Source organism: Antechinus flavipes, chromosome 2 (assembly GCF_016432865.1).
Source record: "Antechinus flavipes isolate AdamAnt ecotype Samford, QLD, Australia chromosome 2, AdamAnt_v2, whole genome shotgun sequence".
Lineage (NCBI taxonomy): Eukaryota > Metazoa > Chordata > Mammalia > Dasyuromorphia > Dasyuridae > Antechinus > Antechinus flavipes.
In genome coordinates this window covers 397,550,322-397,570,036 of record NC_067399.1, presented here as the reverse complement: position 1 = coordinate 397,570,036, position 19,715 = coordinate 397,550,322, and the positions used below count along the sequence as shown (strand labels likewise).

General features: G+C 37.1%; 1 protein-coding gene across 1 annotated transcript in view; it reads right to left on the bottom strand.

The window, feature by feature from the left end:
• STK32A (serine/threonine kinase 32A) overlaps positions 1 to 19,715 on the bottom strand; it is a 140,462-nt gene that overhangs the window by 41,164 nt on the left and 79,583 nt on the right. The window contains exon 6 of the mRNA XM_051978675.1: positions 7,643 to 7,680. Within this exon, the coding sequence (XP_051834635.1) occupies positions 7,643 to 7,680 (38 nt within the window). The remainder of the gene's footprint in view (positions 1 to 7,642; positions 7,681 to 19,715) is intronic.

Below are 19,715 nucleotides of genomic sequence, written 5' to 3'. Positions count from 1 at the left end.
ATTGGGCCCAAAATTGAATGGGAGGAAAAGGCAAGCTGTATTTTCTTTCAGAAACTACATAGTGCTTTTATTAATTCCAAACAACTTCCTAACACAAAACTCCTCTTTTCTGATGATACCAGATGGTGATAAATGCTGAGACAATGCAATTTCTTAAGAATCAAATTGTTGGTGACCTGAAGGGCAAGGTATAATAGGGAAGCATAAGGGTACCACATGTAAGTTGCAGCATATTTCCATTGGCCACCCAAATTCAAGAAGTGGTATAAGGGATGGCATTAAGGAAATACATGGTTAGAAAGGGCTGTACAAGGGGCAAGAGTGAGGTATTATATAGAGCCTGAATTGTCTGCACTGGTATCCACAAAACAGGAAGACAAGAAGGAAGGGTTCCATTCATTGGTAGATTCCATGATGGATTCATGGGAGAACATAAATACAACTTGCATTGGATTGAGGAGGTGGGTAAACTTGTGACATATTTGGGAAACTTAAACAAATGTTACTATAACTATTATTTGAAATAATCAGATTGGGTTGTATCTTTTTAAATTGATCCTATTTACAGTTAATTGTTTTTGTCATATAACTGCTTAAGTCATGATTCTTTGTCTCTAAACATAGTTCAGAAATTCAGCTGTTCATAAATTCAATTTTCCTGTTAATCATTTTTCTATTCTTGTATCAAGGAATGCTATTTTCTTTGAAGGAGGCAGGTAGACACCAGGGAATCTGATCTAGTATTTTTATACCATCAAGCCATCCTTCAAGGATGTATCTTTTTTAATTGATCCTATTTACAGTTAATTGATTTTGTCATATAACTGATTAAGTCATGATTCTTTGTCTCTAAACATAGTTCAGAAATTCATCTATTCATAAATTCAATTTTCCTATTAATCACTTTCCTATTCTTGTGTCAAGGAATACTATTACCTTTGAAGGAGGCAGGTATACACCAGGGAATCTGATCTATATTGTTATACCATCAAGCCATTCTTCAAGGAGGTCTGGCTTGTTCACCAAAGGAGCATAATCCACTATTTCTAACCTTGTAGGTGGACTCAAACAATAACTATTTCTTAGCCACAAAAGATAAGAAGGGGTTTGTTATTAACCCCTCATTCCCAATTTCCAATGAATCATGTTATTCCAACCCCCATGATGCTGTCTACCTTGTAATCACTGTCTTACTCATCTACCCAGCTCTGTTCTTTTGTTCTCTTATATTTCCAAAAACTATGAAAAGATCACTAAGCTCTAATTCTGGGTCTTTGGTTATTGAGAGGCCAAAGACCCAATTCATTGGTTACTGCTAGCCTAACTAATAAATTGACTATGCTCAGACTATTGTCTTGGTTTAATTTCCAAATGTAACATATGATTATTATTTTAAAAATAAGATCTTATACTTTTTAGAATGCTTTACAGCTTTCAAAAGGCTTTCAAGTGCGCTCTTATTTCGTCTTTAAAAACAAACCCCTATGAAGTAAACTATGCTGTATTTTCACCATTTTGTGGAGGCAGAAGCTGATACTCAAAGCATTTCAGAGCTGGGAGGACCTTTAATGTTCATTTGACACAACACTTTCAAACTGAGACAGGGAATTATTTTCCCAAGGGGATTTTCTTAGTGGGTGACAGGGGATACAAGATCCTAGAAGACTTGGGATTTCTCATTATTTCACATGTGCCCCCTCACAGTGCAGATGATTAAGGGACCCAAAACAGCTCCTGAAAATACTGGCTCACTGAGGGCTTTCTTAAGGAACCCAATAATCCCACTTTCCTGGGCTCGTGCAGGAGCATGGATGCCATTCTAAGTGGCAGTCTTGTTTTCAGCCCTAGTGTCAAGCATGGTTTAACAGAAAATGTTCAATGTCACCTGTTCTACGGCTCTGCCATCTGCACTGTTAGAACAGCATGAAAGATCTATCAGGACACATCTATCAGCCACCTACCGAGGGACCGCCGAGTGTGTGGCAGTGTGAGGCAAAGGGAGAGTGGGAAAAGCAGTGAGCCGAGAGGTGAAGCCCAGATTTTTGCACTGACTTTGCCAATTAATATTTACGGGGTTATGAACAAGTCACTTCTCTCTGAGCCTCAGTTTCTTTCTCTGTAAAATGTACTTGGTGGTTTTTACAATTGGTTTTTACAATTTGGAATTTACAATTCCTCTCAGCGTTGAGAGCACTGGGTTTGTTAGTCTGGCAAACGGACAAATCACTGAATCTTCTCTGGATCTCAGTTTTCTCATCTATAAACTAGGACTAGAAAGTCCTTTATATGGTATAATGAGGATCAAATGAGGTAATAAATCTCATTTGTGAAGACACATTAAACAATATAAAGGATATGGAGATAAAGAGGTGTTGTAATTATTTGTGCATTTTTATTTGGCTATGAATTTGCTTTGAGTTCCCAGAGTTCAATGGGAAAAGCCAAAAGACCTCATTATCCCGGCTTTGCCATTTACTATCTATGTTACCTAAGAAATCATTTCTCCTTTTTGGTTCCTGTCTCCTCATCTTTAAAATGAGGTGGTGAGACTAGACCAATCAATCAATCATTACACCTACATTGGATCCCATGTAAATCCCATGTGATAGGCACTATGCTAGGAAGTGGGAATACAGTGACAAAAATGTAATAGTTTATGCCCTCAGGAATTTTCTGTTATGAGAGGGAGAGACAATAAATAATTATTTAAAATGTATTTACATATAAAAATATTTACTTGTTCCCCCTTTTTTTTGAGGCACTTGGGATTAAATGACTTGCCCAGGGTCTCAATGCTAGGAAGTGTTAATTGTCTGAGACCAGATTTGAACTCAGGTCCTCCGGACTTCAGGGCTGGTGCTCTATCCACTGTGTCACCTACCTGCCCCTAAAATAAATTTACAAAATAAGTACAATATAGTTTGGAGAAAGAAGCATTAGCAGCTAGAAAGACCTGAAGACAACCTCTTCTAGCTCCATCCTATGATCAATTATTGTCTTAATAGCTATGAAAGATATAGAGAATAGAGAATAGGAATTAATCTGCACTAATTCTGATCTCCCCAAACATCCGTCCATCCATCTATCTATCCATCTATCTATCTATACATATGCACATTCTATATACAAAAATGTATTATATATATTTTACACTAATATATATTTTTCAGTTACATGCTTTCATAATAAAAATATCATTGAAGAGAATATATTCTGTCATTTATCCTTTTTTCTATAAAAGCAAAGCAAAGAATGTACAAGAACATAGCCTCCTAAAAGGAAAGGGAAGAGCTATCTCTCTGAAAATAAAGTCTATATTTAGATCCTCTCTCAGTCCATTGCTTGGCTCATGTTTGAAACTTTTCTTGCTCAGTAGAACATGCTAGAATTGTTTGCCTCAGTCTCATGAAGAACAATATCCACTAGAGATAGACTTTGGCCTTCCTATGCACTAGGTAGATTGAAAATGTATTTTCCAGCAGAGAGCTGGGAAAAATTTTTTTTACAGCCAGTATGTCTGATAAAGGCCTCATTTCTAAAATATATGGAGAACTGACTCAAATTTATAAGAATACAAGTCATTTCCTAACTGATAAATGGTCAAAGAATATAAACAGATAACTTTCAGATGAAGAAACGAAAGCCATTTTTAGTCATATGAAAAAAAGCTCTAAATCATTATTAATTAGAGAAATGCAAATTAAGATATCTCTGAAGTGAAGATATCTCACACTCATACCTCTCAGATAATGATAAATGTAGAGAGGATATAGGAAAAGTAATACATTGTTGGTGGAGTTGTGAAATGATCCAACCATTTTAGAAAACAATGAAACTACCAAAGACATCATAAAAGAGAGAAAAGAGCCCACTTGTGCAAAAATATTTATAGCAGCCCTTTTTGTAGTGGCAAAGAGCTGGAAACTGAGTATATACCCCTCAGTTTGAGAATGGCTGAATAAGTGATGGTATATGAATTTAATGGAATATTATTGTTCTGTAAGAAATGATGAGCAGACTGATTTCAGAAAATCCTGGAAAGACTTACATGAGCTGATGCTGAGTGAAGTGAGCAGAACCAAAAGAACATTGTACACAGTAACAACATGATTATATGATGATCAACTGTGATGGATTTGACTCTTTTGAACAATGAAGTGATTCAAGGCAACTCCAATATCTTGGGATGGAAAATGCCAATCACATCCAGAGAGAGCACTGTGGAGACTGAATGTGGATGGAAGTACAGTATTTTCATGTTTTTGTTTGTTTGTTTTCTTTTTCATGTTTTTTTTTTCCTTTTGGTCTGATTTTTTTGTACAATATGACAAATAAGGAAATGTATTTAAAAGGACTGCACATATTTAACCTATATCAGATTTCTTGCTGTCTTGGGGACGGGAAGGAAGGGTAGGAGAAACAAAATTTTAGAACATAAAGTTTAACAAAAGTGAATGTTGAAAACTAATTTTACCTGTATTTGGAAAAATAAAATACTATTGAATGGCCCCAAAAAATTTAAAAAGGGAGAGCTTATAACAAGTAAGCAAACAAAAAACTAAAAGAAAATATATTTTCCAGAAGTACCATGGACTGATTAGAACTGAATGGGTTTCCCAGTGTAACTAGATAGCAGATAGAAGACTGGGATCACACCTTGATTACCTGTAAGAATTAACCAAATAATTCATGGGCAAGGCAGTACACAGTCTTCATGGGGTCTTTCCTGATGTGAAACTGGCTTGGATACAATCAAAGAATGTAAGAAAAACCAGAAGATTGAAGGTTCCTTCCCAAGGTGGGAGGACCACCATGCATAATTCAGCTCTGTCAGAATAGACATTAATATGCTACTGATGGTGTTTGGGAAAAAAGAAATAGCTGAACTTGTAAAAAGATGCTTAGCTTATCCCATCAGCCTTCTTTTACTAGCCCATCACAAGAACAGTCAAGAAGCCTACAGAGTTGAGAGATAATAGGAAAAAACTGTAAGAATTATAGTAAGGAAAAAAATCAAGAAAGATATGAGTCTCCAAAGTCAACATTTGGCATGATCCCGAGTAAAAAACAAATTGGTGCTAATATTTTCACAAATGAAGACCCATTATTTGGGGAGGCAGTAGAATTTAGCAGCAAAACAATTGAACTGGAAATTAGGAACCATGGATCAAGTCCCAATTCTGCCATTTTTAAACTGTGTGACCTTGGACAAGTCAGTCAGTACTTCTGGGTCTCAGTTTCCATATGTGTAGGGTAGGACTAATGATTTCTGCCTACATTATTGGGCTGTTGTAAGAAGTCAGTAAGATAATCTATTTTATTTGTGAAGTTACTTCCAAAACTATAAAGGGATATGCTAATATAAGGAATGTAATTATTCCTTGGGGTGGGGGGGAGAAGAGACCCACCAGCCCTGCCACTATCTACCCTGACTGTTCCTGTCCAAGAGCCATATGCTATCCTCTCCTCTCTGCCTTTATCAGTGTCCCTGCTTCCATCTGTCCCACAGCCACTATCCAGGCAAGCAACTTTTGGGGAGATGAGACTTGGCAATTGCCTCTTTGGACACTGCAACCCCCACCTCCTCAGCAGTCACAGCTACTGAAGACCTAGAAAAGAAAGTTCTTGATGCCTCATAAAATGGTTTAATATTAAAAATAGGAAGAAAAAAGACGAGCTTTTATTAAGCATCTATTATGTTCCAGGAGCTGTGCTTTATGAGTATTATCTCATTTGATCTTCACAACAGCCCTACAAGGTAGGGACTATTATTATCCCCACTTTACAGTAATGGAAACTGAGGCAAACAGAAATTAAATGACTTACTGAGAGATACACAGCTAGTAAGTGTCTGAAACTGGATTAACTGCACCACCAAACTGCTTGGGATGGTTTTTAATCAGTAGAAATGAAGTTAAAAAAGATAATTCCCTTGTCTTGCCCTCTACATCCTAAGAACCTCTGGGAACTTTCCATCCATTTTCTCCCTTTTTTAAAAGTAAGATCTTCATCCAATTCTTTTTGTACAGCAAAATAACGGTTTGGTCATGTATATTTATTGTGTATCTAATTTATACTTTAATATATTTAACATCTCCTGGTCATCCTGCCATCTAGAGGAGGGGGTGGGGGGAAGGAGGGAAAAAATTGGAACAAGAGGTTTGGCAATTGTCAATGCTGTAAAATTATCCATGCATATATCTTGTAAATAAAAAGCTATTAAAAAAAAGTACTGCAGAAAGGCTAAAATAAAAATAAAAAAAATACAAACAAACAAAAGTAAGCTCTTCAAGAGCAGAGGATGTATCCCTTATACTTAGCACATAGTAACCAATTAATAAATGATTTTTCATTCATACTTTCATTATGACTAGTGGGTGTATTCCTATCTTGCTGTGAGGCTGCACAGTGTTAAAATCAGCACAGTTTGGTAGATAGGGCTGGGCGTGAAGTCAGGAAGAAATGAGTTCAAATCCCCTCCTCATAGATTTATTAGTTGTGTCTCTGGGCAAGCCAATTTAAGTTCTCCAGGTTTAAATTTTCTTATCTATAAAATGAGGAAATTGGACTTAATGAATCTGATGTCTCTTCCAGATGTAAATCTATGATCTTATAGTTCATTTGTCTCAGAATTTAAGGGAATCCTCTTGTCTTTGCCAGAGTGTGAATAAGAAATCTAAAAGTTTTTTTTCAGTTAAAACACTGAATGCTAATTCTACCCATTGCCCAGAAGCATATATTTCATAATTTATTAGCATTAGAAGTAGGGGAGTGGAGGGAGATGAAAAAGGAAGTGAAAGAGGAGAGAGAGAAAATCAATTTGGAAATTGGAAAAAAATACCCAACCCTTTTAAAAGAGGACATAAATAAATGATTATTCAGTGCTTTGAAATTAGAGGTCATATTAAAAACTGATACTCAGCTCCCTAGGCTCAGGTGTTATCTGGCAAATCCAGTTTAAAACTCAGATAAATAAATAAAAGAACAATTTATCTCCCTTTGAAGTTTCATCCCTATTACTAAATCCCATTATAAGTTCTAAATGATTAAGGAAATTTGGAGATTTCAAACTCCTTCATTTAGTGACCTTGTAATTATTGCCAGAATATTTTACTGCATATATAGCCCGCAGGAGCATGCACACACAGGTGGGCTCTAGGCTACAAAACATCCAAGTTTGAAAAATTGATAGATCAGAAATTATCATAAAAGGTCCAAGAGAACTGTTATGAAGATGTCTAATCATAATTTCTTGACTTGTTAAATTACTAACAGGAAAAAAAATGTATTTAAGATAAAAATTCATCACTGCAACTTTTCCAAAGCATCCTATTAAGAGGAAGTGTAATGCTTTGGGAAGAGGATTATAGCTTGAAGCAGAACACCTGCTAAATTACCTGTGGGACTTACCAGTTCTGCTAAATTACCTGTGGGACTTTGGACAAGTCACCTTGGGTCTCAGTTTCCTCATCTAGAGGAATGGACTGAATTAACATTAAGATCTCTGATCTAAGTCTATTGGATAAAAAAGTCACTTTTATATGTGTAAATTCCCTTATATGTTATAATCTTTACATTAATTTTTTTTTTTAAAAAAGCATTTCTTTCTAGTCCACTTATGTGTGCCCAGGATACTACTCACCATGTTCATCAAGTAAAATGTTGTCGGGCTTCATATCCCTAGAACAGAAAAGAAAAAATTTCATTAAAAAAAACAAACCTCCCAAAACATTGGAAACCAAGATCTCCCATGATGTATTGTAAGTTCAAGAACCTAAAGGTTCATGGGAGCATTATTGTGTTCTGAAGGAGAAGTGTTGACAATGAATGAATTCTTGTCCTCTTCCCCTCTCCCCATACCTTCCATGCAACTCACTGATCCTCAAAAAAAGCCCAAAACAAAACAAAAACCCCAAACTTCAAACTTAGTCAACTTTATTAGGATTTCAGCAGCTTGAGACCAAGGAGAGAGTATATTTCTTTAATTTGCTTTTCTGTGCCCCAATAGAGTGCCATGTACTAGTGTCTGTTTAATAAATACTATTCCACTTAAGGTAGAAAATGAGATTTGGGGCTATTTCTCTCAGCCAATGTCTTAGTCTAAGCACTCCTGTGAGATTTCAGTCCACAGAAGGGAACATGTATCTAATCCATATCTAATGAAGGAAATGATTCATCCAAAGGGAAAAAATAAAAACTTCATTAACTTTAAAGTTCTCATGAAACTTGTGATTAAAAAAAATATCCCTCCATCAGCAAATAGATTTGCTTCTTTTCATCATCCCTTACTTCTACACCCTTAGACTTTTCACTTTCCAAGTCTCACCATCCATGAAGCCCTTTAACTCAAATGCACAGAAGCCATTATTACACAAACCATTTTGAAACAAGGTACATTAAAATTGTATTTATGTTGCTGGGAGAAAGCTGCTTTGTGTTTCCTAAGCAATCACAGAACAAGGCATTTGGGACTTTCTTTTTCCAGAATACACAGATTATAACAGATATCCTGGTCCTTACATAAAATGTATTCTGGAAAAAGAAGGCTCCAAAGAATTAACATTTTATTTAGGATGGTTCTTTACTAGATAGCCAAATAAATGTAGAAAATATTTCTGCAGAGTTGTTTCACTTCTCAAGGAGTGCCAAAAAAATCATGGAAGTTCTCATAGAGAGAAACTGAATAACAAGACATAATCCTGTCAAAGACAGAAGACAGGGATGAGATCTGCATGTGGGCATATAAGTCTAGAGTGATTTTTTCTTTCTGCTGCCCTTGAGAGACTTCCTGGCTGTCATGCTGAAAGCAGAGAGCTGGCTGCTTCTGCAATTAGGCTGAGCCTCTAAGACTCAGGACTCTAGTACATCATGGGAAGAACTGGAGTACACAATGGCTTCTGCTGGAGCTAGGGTAGCTGATTCTCTTAGAGATGAGCAGGTATGTTGCCTTTTGCTTTGGGGACTGCCCTGCTGTAGCAGTCTCAAGTTGCCACAGCCTGAGACTTTTTCTGCCAGTGGTTAAGACCAGAATCTGTGGTACAGGGTGATAAACACAGTGGGGAAAAAAAAAAAAAAACATAACAAAAGTAAGTCTAGGATAGCTGAAATGAGCTGCTTTTGAAAATCCACAGCTGGTAACATGTAAAAGCTTGTTCTCTCCCACATGCTGTACTTTGGTACAGTAAACCTGAGATGGGTTCTTTGGTAACCCTTTCTTTAATCCTTACCATGATCTATAGGAATTGACATATGGTATAGAAAATGGTGGTTTAAACTTATTGCCCAGGTACCTCAAAGACAAGAAAAGCTAAGCAAGGGGAAGTTTGGGGACAGAGAGGTAGAAGAGTCTCACATCTGCTTAACATTTCCCATTTAATTTTGAATTATGTAAATGTAAATTATTGTTATTATTTCATAGAGTGTAACAGAATTCCATAGAATGTTGAGAAGGACTGTTTCATTTAAAAAGGTTCATTCCAATAATTAGCATATTTCTTGGTATATAGCAAGTGACTAATAAGATTTGTGAATTGATTATTGATTGATTTTTATTATGTTCAAAAAATGATGTAGCCACAGAATAATGAATATTTGTGTCAATGAATGTGATTAGCAATTTGCTGAAGGAGAGTCTAGATGTGGGAGGGACCAGAACCATAAATTTCCTTTTTTCAGTATTTTCAGCACTATTTCATATTGTATCCTAGCTTAAATTCCAAATCTGATTAGTGCCCTCCTTGAATGGCTCAGTAGTTGTTGTATGTAGGGTGGAGAGATAGGGGTAGGGGATGGGGACAAAGGCTGGGATTTAACAGGACAATATTCTAAGCATTTCAAGACCTAGTGACTACTGCTGGCTACTTTGCAACCTTTGGGAAACTCTACTTGATATGTGTCAGTGAGGAATTGAAGGGCCTCCTGGCCTAGAAGGTCAAGAAGAGTGCTATATGATGTACAACTGAGATATTACTGCCTCTCACTGGATATTTAATAAAATGTCATACTGCCTTTCTGTACACTTAAGGAAGGCGGTACATGAATTGTACATGAATTTTGAATGTCAAACAGATGCATTGCTAGCTGGATTACAAACCTCATTTTTGTAGACGCAAATCAACTCTTTCAGGACACTGAGCTAGATCATAATATGGTTTAAAACTGTGAAACAAATTAGTAGAACTTCCTTATTATTTGAGTCTTGAATATCTGTGGATTCAAAGCCCACTCCCAAGCAAACTGTTTAACCTCTCTGGATCTCAGTGTCTTCATTTATAAAAATGAGGGGATGGTTTCCGATGGCCTTTGAGGTCCCTTAGCGTTCTAGACCAATCGTTTTTCAATTCACAACCTAAAGACTTACTACCCGTGAGATCTTGGGTAAATAACTTAACTCCTCTAGGCTTCAGTTTCCTCAGCTGTAAAAGGAAAGGGTTAGACTAGAAGACTTGCTGAGGTCCATTCCAGTCATTTGTCCTTCCTTTAATAATTAGATGAGAAAAAGATATATATTCAGGAGAATAGCAAGTAATAACAATTTAGCTAGAGAATGAGGTTGGAACTAAGTTGTGGAAGGCCCTCTATGCTAGGTTAGGTAGGTAATTGATGTAGAAGGTGGGGAGCCACTGAAAGCCTTTTAGTGAGTAAGTAACATGATTGTCTGACAGGGTTAGAAAGGCTGGATTCATGCAGGGAAAACCTGGAAGCAAAGAGATTGGTTAGGAAGCCATTGTGAGAGTCCAGACAATTTAGAAATAATAAAGCCTTTAAGTAGAGTAAAGGAAATACAAATGGAGAGAAGAGAATGGATTTGGAAGTGAACTGTTCCTTCTTTCTTAGTAAAAGAAATGCCCTTGGTAAAATAGGAGTGGGGTTGGAAAATTGAATAAAATTGAAAAAGTTTTGTGTTGGCATATGTGTTAAGGCAAAAGTATGTCAGTACCTATTTCAAAGAGTTGCTTTGCTTTGAGACTAAAGACATATTGGTAAAGGGTCCTGATAAGTAAAAATGAACTATATCAGTAACAATATCCCTTCTTCATATCAAATATGAACAGATAAGATTTGTAATAAAAGTGAGGAATTGTTTTTTTTTAGGCTACATTAAAATGATCAAAGATTAAAATCTAACCCTGTTGGAAAAAACCTGAGAGAAGCGTAGCACTTTTATTTATCTACTAAAGCACCTTGGGAGAAAATAAATGAAAAAAAGAGTTCTGATTATTGAAATTCCTGCTGGAACAAGTTGAGACCTTTGATTTCTCAACACCAGACTTTGAAACTCATTCAGATATCAAAAACTGAACAACTTGCAAAGAAAAGAAAGTTTGTTTTTAAGTCTAAATAATAAGATTTTTGGGGAAAATGAAACATGACTCTTGTTGAATTGGCAAGCTGTCTGAGGAAAGAGTAGACTGAACAAAAAGAGAATAATGAATTATTCATTCATTCAGAATAATTAGTTGAACCCTTAAAGTCTGAGAGAAACTATATGAGGGGCTATAGAGGAAGTTGCAGTTTATTAGGAATGCATATAATATATGACAATAGTCTCAGGAATACAAATGTCTGCTTTTTGAGGACCAACTTAGCCAAATTCAACAAAGTTCATCACCAAAAGGTTGGTCAGAGAGATGAATTCTTTTGGCTTTTGGTGACCCATAAAAAGAAGTAAAAGAGAAAATAGTTCTTAGACCATTATGGTCCCATCCATTTCTATAACGATGATTGCAAAAGTTGGGGAAATAACCCCATTATTTCCCCCCGACAGACCCCAGTTATAACCCCAGACAGTTGAAAAGCACATATTAAGTGCCTATTATGTACTAGGTACTGTAGAGATACAAAGAAAGGCTTTTCATTCTTAAGGATCTTATAACTCTCATCAGTCAGACCCAATCCAGCCATGTGGGAAAATTGTGTTAGCATTCCATTACCACTAAGTTGAATCTATAATAGTTGGGTAACATGGTTTACATACTCCCTCCTTTTCATCTTTGAAATTGAGGGATGCAGAGTTGTAGGCTTTGTGGGCAAAAACTTGCTACCCCGCTGCTACTACTAACTCACCCCTCATCCTTATACACTTTCCAATGAAAATTTTTCAATCTTCTTTTCCCTTCCATTATATCCTACAGAACTCAGTTCTGTTGAAGGAATTTCCTTTCCTATTACTCTTCTTTTTATTACTACTACTTTCCTTGCACTAATGATACCTGGCTCCCCAGGACACCTGACCAACTTCTCCTTTATTATGGATCTTCTCTTGTGCTCCCTAACACACTACTTAAGAGTAGGATTAAACAAATTCCTTGTTCCTGTTTCCTGATTCTTCGGTCTTTGCTGCCATAACTCAGTAGCCAGATCTAGTTGTCTACTAATCAGTTCCCAAATTCCTCTCTCTCCTTTAAATTATTATTATTATTTTTTTAATTCTCTTTCGATTGCTTTTGCAATATTATATATTGATTTCCTGATTTTCTTTACTTCACTCGATATCAGTATGTCTTCCCGTGTTTAGCAGCATTCTCCATATTTGTCTTTACTTTCAGTGCAGTAATATTCATATGCCATAATTTGTTTGACCATTCTCTAATAAATGAGCATGAACTTTGTTTCCTGTTCTTTACTACTACAAAAGGGCTGCTGGAAATATTTTAGTGTATATGTATATTAGGGGATATAGAGGAAGTTGCAGTTTCTTAGGAATGTATATAATATATGACATTAGTCTCAGGAATACAAATGTCTGCTTTTTGAAGACCAACTTAACCAAATTCAACAAAGTTTTCTGTTTATCTTTGATCTTCTTGGGGATATATATCTAGTAATATTTCCCCTTTCTAAAGAAGTTTGGCATCTGGCTCAGTTTTCTCCATCCTCACCCCAGCTCTTATTTGGGTCTTCAATATGTTTAACAATATCTTCTCACTATTCCAAAGAAATCACAAAAAAGGAAAAAGGAGCCACATGTGCAAAAATATTTGTAGCCCCTCTTTTTATAGTGGCAAGGAACTGGAAACTGGATATTTATCAGTTGGAGAATGGCTGGATAAGTTTATGGTATATGAATGTTATGGAATATTATTGTTCTATAAGAAACAATCAGTAGGATGATTTCAGAAAGGCCTAGAGAGACTTACATGAACTGATCCTAAGTGAAGTGAATAGAACTAAGAAAACACCGTATACAGCAACAACAAAATTATACAACAATCAATTCTGAAGGATGTGACTCTTTTCAACAGTGAAGTGATTCAGGTTAATTCTAATGGACTTATGGAGAGAGCCAACTGTACCCAGAGAGAGGACTGTGGGAACAACATAGTATTTTCACTTTTTTTGTTGTTGTTTGCTTGTATTTTGTTTTCTTTCTCATTTTTTTCTTTTTTGATCTGACTTTTCTTGTGTAGTATGATAATTATGAAAATGTTTATAGAAGAATTGTACCTATTTAACACATATTGGATTACTTGCCATGTAAGGGGGGAGGTAGGGAAAGGGAGGGAGAAAAAAATGTGGAACACAAGGTTTTGCAAAGGTGAATGTTGAAAACTATGCATATATTTTGAAAATTAAAAGCTTTAATTGAATAAATAAATAATATCTTCTCAAAGGCTTTGGACTCCTAGTTAATTAACCTTTTCAGCTCATATGACATGTACTTTCTTTCTAACTCAATTACAAAGAGAGGGTATATATTTTATCCCATTATTGCCCATAACTCCATGATCCTAAACTCTGATATTCCTTTTTCTAATTTTAATTTCCTATACTTTCCTCTTTCCTTCCCTCTCTTGTCTCTGTCTTTACCAGTCTTCCTATCTATCTGTCTGTCTGTCTGTCTCTCCTTTCTGTCCCTACCATGATTTCAGTTATCATCTCTAGCCAAATGACTTCAAATTCTACATATCCAGACCTTCTGACCTCCACTTCTGCAGGATGCTTGACATCTCCATTTGAATGCCCCATAGGTGTCTGAAATCCATTATCTTCCCTTCCCCCAAATTAACCCTTCTTTTCAAATATTCTTTTTATTTGAAGGTATCATAATTTTTCTAGTCAGCTAGTTTTATAGAACCATCTTTGGTCCTTCTCTCTTTCTTGCCATCTCATATCCAGTCAATTGCCAACCATTCTCATTCCTTCCACATCTATTCACAACACGTTCTGAATCGAGTTAATCCTATATAATAAGCATGGTTAGCTGACAGAGACACAGAGAATGGTGGGATGGAAAGAGCAATGGATATTGGGACAGAGGGAGTCTGAGTTTGACCACTGCTAGTTTATGACTTAGATAAGCCTCAGTAAAAAAAATGGAGTGGACCTGCGATAATCTGCAGATCTTTAAGTTCTCTTCTAGTTCTGACATCCTACTATTCTATATCTCTGAGTTTTGTTGGGGATCATGGAGGTGGAAAGATACACACCTCTCTGGCTGCAAAAAAAAAAAAAAAAACAAAAAAACCCAACCCTCAATTACATCTTGCTGCTTACAGGCTATGAAAGAGTCAGTTCTTTCAGATGTGGCTGATTCCCTCTAAGGGAACGCTCTCTGAGGCAGGGAACAAGATGTAATTGATATATCTACTGGACTCACTTGAATGGCTTTATAAGACATTAGCTGAACTTAATAGGCTAATTACATGACTTTTCTGCACTTACTCTGGAACCAAGTCCTCCAGCAATCTGATACAGGACATGAAAACTGTGAAGCAGAAGACTATGTATCTGTCCTGAAACCCTTGTGTGCCTTTCCCTGTTATCTGTGGGATATAAAGAGGCACATTTAGGATCTCTCATTCATAATTGAATTCAGCACCTACTATGTATGTGCCAGGCACTGTGCTAAGTACTTTACACATTTCACCTCATTTGATCCTCACAACAACCCTGGAAGAGATGCTCTTATTTATTATCTCCATTTTACAGTTGAGAAAATTGAGGCAGATCCTAAAGGTAAAATGACTTGCTCCCAACCACATAACTATAAATGCCAGATCCTCCTGACTCCCAAGTCAGTACTTTATCCACTGAGTGCAGTAGGATATGATCAAAGAACTAAGCAGTATGGTATAGTATAGGGAATGCTGGATTTATACTCAGAGGACCTGAATTCACATATGGTCATGTTCCTCCTCCCACGCCCCCATAAGAACTACAAGTGAAATCACGTCCTCTAAGAAGCTTACAGAACAGATATGTCTTAAAAACCAGAGTTCAGCAGTCCTCTCTCTGAGTGCAGATGGCTCTCTTCATCACAAGATCATTGGAACTGGCCTGAATCACTTCACTATTGAAGAGAGCCACGTCCATCAGAATTGATCCTCATATAGTATTGTTGTTGAAGTGTATAATGATCTCCTGGTTCTGCTCATTCCACTCAGCATCAGTTCCTGTAAATCTCTCCAGGCCTCTCTGAAATCATCCTGCTGGTCATTTCTTACACAACAATAATGTTCCATATTCATATACCACAATTTATTCAGCCATTCTCCAATTGATGGGCATCCACTCAGTTTCCAGTTTCTTGCCACTACAAAAATGTGGGTCCCTTTCCCTCTTTTAAAATATTTTGAATGTATTTTTGGAAAAGGGTAAATGTTGAAAACTATCTTTGCATGTATTTTGAAAATAAAAAAAACTATTACTAAGAAACATAAGAAAAAGAAAAAATGTTTTCTTGACTATGGAAGTATAGGTGTGCCAATGCAAACAATCAATCATTCCCCTTTGGTTAATCTATTATGGACCAGGCACTGCTGTGCCTATCAAAATGTTTTTAATATTTATAAATCACTGTAAATATCAATAAATCTTTTAAAAATAACTTAAAAGATATTCTCAGTGCTCTTCTTCAAATTCTGATCAATAGTCCTGAAGAATAAAGTTCAAAATGGAATCTGATTTGTTTATCATAAACATCAACAGAACTGTCATCTGAAGGCAAGCCAATTATTTTATAAGCAGAGAAAGAGAGAATGAGATGATTAGGTACAAAGTATTTTGTTCCATTACTGCTCCAGAACAGAATGTACTGGCCTAGACCCATGAAAAATAAACTCTCCACTTGAAAATGAAACAAATTTACACTCCATGTCACAGAGAGAATAAAAATGAAACCAGTGATATGTTGCCATATTCCCTTCCAGACAGTTTCAAATCCAGTTTTACTTTGAAATCTCTGTGGTAGAAATAACATATAAATCATGCATATAATTGCTAGTCTGATCAGTGAAGGGTAAAAAGTTACTAAATCCATTTTTAGGGTGGTTATTTTTTTTTTTTAAACTCGCCCATCATGTTAAAAAAAAAAAAAAAGTTCTAAGCTTCAGAAAGTTAGGAAGCCTTACGAGTTGCTTGAATCAACTTCCGGAATGAAATTCCTGCTTCTAGGCTAAGCAAGAAACATCTTGGACTTGAGCTGTAGCCCTGGCTCAACCAGCTAGGGTGTCTGTGGGCAAATAATTTTCTTTCTCTCTGTGTCTCAATTTCTTTTTTGTATGAAATAAGGGGACTTTACGAGATAATCTCTAAAGTCACTTCTAGCTTTGATATTTTCTCTTATGAGTCTATTACAAATATCAGGGCAAAGCTCTCTAATAAGAGGCTAAAATCAACTAAATGTTGTCACCCTTGGTGTTCACTTCAACATGCCTTATCACTTCCCACTATGTAAAAGACCTAATTATTAAACTCTTTTTGACCTCCTGGATTTCACAAAAGTCAAGAGAGTACCATACACTGTTCATTAGCCTGAGAATCAGGAGCCCAAGTTTCTAGTCTAAGTTCTGCCCCTGACTTGAATGACACCGAACAAGTCACTGTAAAATACGATCCTGCTTACATATCCTCAGGAACACTTTGCCACTTTCTACTAACTATGTTCATAACCAAACTCCTGGTCAATTGATTTTTCCCTGAGCACTGTCTTTTCCTTTATGAAGATTACTTGGGGACCCCAACTGTGCCATTCACATATATACACCTGCTAATTCTTTTTAACACTGTCCATACTTGGGGCAGTGGGGCAGTGGATAGATTGCCAGGGCCTGGAGTCAGGAAGACTCATTTTCTTCAGTTCAAATCTGACCTCAGATATTTACTTGTTGTGTGATCCTGGTCAAGTCATTTAACTCTGCCTCAGTTTCCTCATCTGCCAAATGAGCTGAAGAAGGAAATGGCAAATCACTCTAATAGCTTTGTCAAGAAAATCCCAAATGGTATCGTGGAGAGTCAGACAGCTGAAAAATGACTGAACACCAAACTTCCCCATGGGGTTTAGTGCTAATCTGATCAGCTACTTATAGGTAGGGAATATAAACTTTGGTCTTGATTGAAGACTTTCTTCCCATATAATTATAACTCAACACTCTATGACTGAACACAGAATCAATTCTAAGAATCTATCCTCATATACTCTTCTCTCATTCATACTTACACTCTAGGACAATATTGTACAGGAATTCAATTGTAGATTTGGAGCTGGAAAAAAATAAATCCCAAACCTTATAGAACATTGAGTCCCATTTCCTCATTTTTTAAGGAGAGGAAACTAAAACCCTGAGAAGTTAAGGTACATGTCCAAGGACACTTAGCTGGTAAGGAGAAAGGAAAGAAAATGAGCATTTATTAAGTGCTTGACATGTGCCAGGTACTGTGCTTTACAAAAATCATCTCAGTTGATCTTTATGGTAGCTTCATGATGTAGGCACTATTATCCTTCTCATTTTACAGTTGAAGAAACTAAGGCAGAAGTTGAGTGATCTATTCAAGGTCACATAGCTAGGAAAATTTAAACTCAGGTGTTTCTTACTCTAGGCCAGAGCTTTATTCTAGGTGCTTCTAGATTTAAAGCCAAATTTTGGTGTTTTTTCCCTTTTTATTTTAAAAAATAACAAAAGTCAACTTTATTTTAAAAATAGATTGTATCATTTCCCTACTCCCAAATTCTCTCTCTCCATCTTGTCCCCGTCTCCTCATACCAGGCACTATGACTAGTCATTATGGGATTTGAAAACCAGATTTAAATTGAAACATCCATTCTCTTCAGGCATATTGGGGTGAAATTGGGTTGTATATAGAAGAGAGGCTGCTGCTGTGAGTTAATGGCACCTGAGAATGTTTTGCCAAGGGAAAAGCATAAATCCAGACAGTCTGGGAGCTCCGTTTCTCAGGAGGGCAAAGGCAGAGCTCAAAGGAGAAGCAAAACCTAGACCTGCCAGCCACTATCTAGCTAAGCCAAAAACAACCCATCCACCCCTCCTTCTATCCATTCATTTCAAGCAGCTGGCCCTTTGTCCCCCTCCTTGTGATTTAGACCAACATTAAAAGGTCTCGCCTAGGCTCAAGGAATAGTACTGGGAGAACATGAGAACAAAAGAGAAGAAGCCCCCTTGAAAAATTAATTAATGCACCCTATACCCAATCCCCTAAGCAGGCAGGCAGGAAGAAAGGGAAAGGGAAGGGAGGAAATAGAAAGGGAGAGAGAGGAACTGGAGAAAGAGATGAGAAAGAAGGAAGGAAAGAAGGAAGGGAAGGAAGAGAAATCTTTCCCACCCACTACACTTTATTACTACCCTTGGCACCACCCTCCCCCATCTCTAACTCCATACCTGGCAACAGAGACCACCTTGCTGTTGTTGCTTTTATTGTTGCTGCTGCTGTTGCTGCTACTGTTGCTGCTGCTGTTATTGACTTCTGGAAACCAGGAGAGGAAGAAGCTCTGAAGCCCAAGGGTGGATCTTGGATGGGCAGGCTATTCCCCTGATTCCAAAATTCAACTACTTATCTAAGTAGGGAACCACCTCAGCATATATTCAGCCACATACCCACTAAACTCTTTGGCAGGGACATAGTGAGTAGTGTAGAAGACCTCTGCAATTGAGAGAGGGTTCAATAGGGGATAGAACCGGATGAGAAAGAGAGACGAGGGTTCTAAAGCTCCTGTGTTCCTCCAAATGATCTCTTACCTACCTATTCCAAGGCATCAGCAACTGTACTGCGACATTGAGGCTCATCTTTGTATTGTAGAAGCTACCAATGAAACAGTTCAAATTTGGATGCCAGTGTCCCAAAGGAAGGAGGTGGATTGTTAAGGACAACAGGGCAACCAAGCCCTGTTTTTACCACCTTCTCCAATAGGTCTTCCTTGATAGTTCTAGACACAGGTTTTTCAGACTCCAAGTTCAATGCCCCAAACACTATCACACATTGCCTCTTCAATGTGCATATGCCTCCCCTCTCCCTCTCCCTTTCCTCCTCTTCCTCCTCCTCTTCCTCCTCTTCCTCCTCTTCCTCCTCCTCCTCCTCCTCCTCCTCCTCCTCCTCCTCCTTCTTCTTCTTCTTCTTCTTCTTCTTCTTCTTCTTCTTCTCTCTTTCTCTCTCCCTCTTCTCCTTCTTCTCCCTTTCCCTCTCCCTCTTCCTCTCTCTATTCCTCTCTCTCCTTCTTCCTCTCCTCTCTTTCCTTTCTTTTTTCCTTCTCCCTCTCTCTTTTCCTCTCCCTCTCCCTTTTCTTCTTCCTCCCTCTCCTTCTCCACTGCCCTGACCGCTATCCCTGTTTATTGGTCACTGTCTTCTACTTCACCCAATTATTCACTTACTCAGAATGCCCCAATGTTCTCTTACACATGCCCAAGTGCTGGATCTCATATTACCCTTTCAAACAAAGATTTCTAGACTCAAAAGTGTGTCTTGAACTCTTATAAAACATGGCA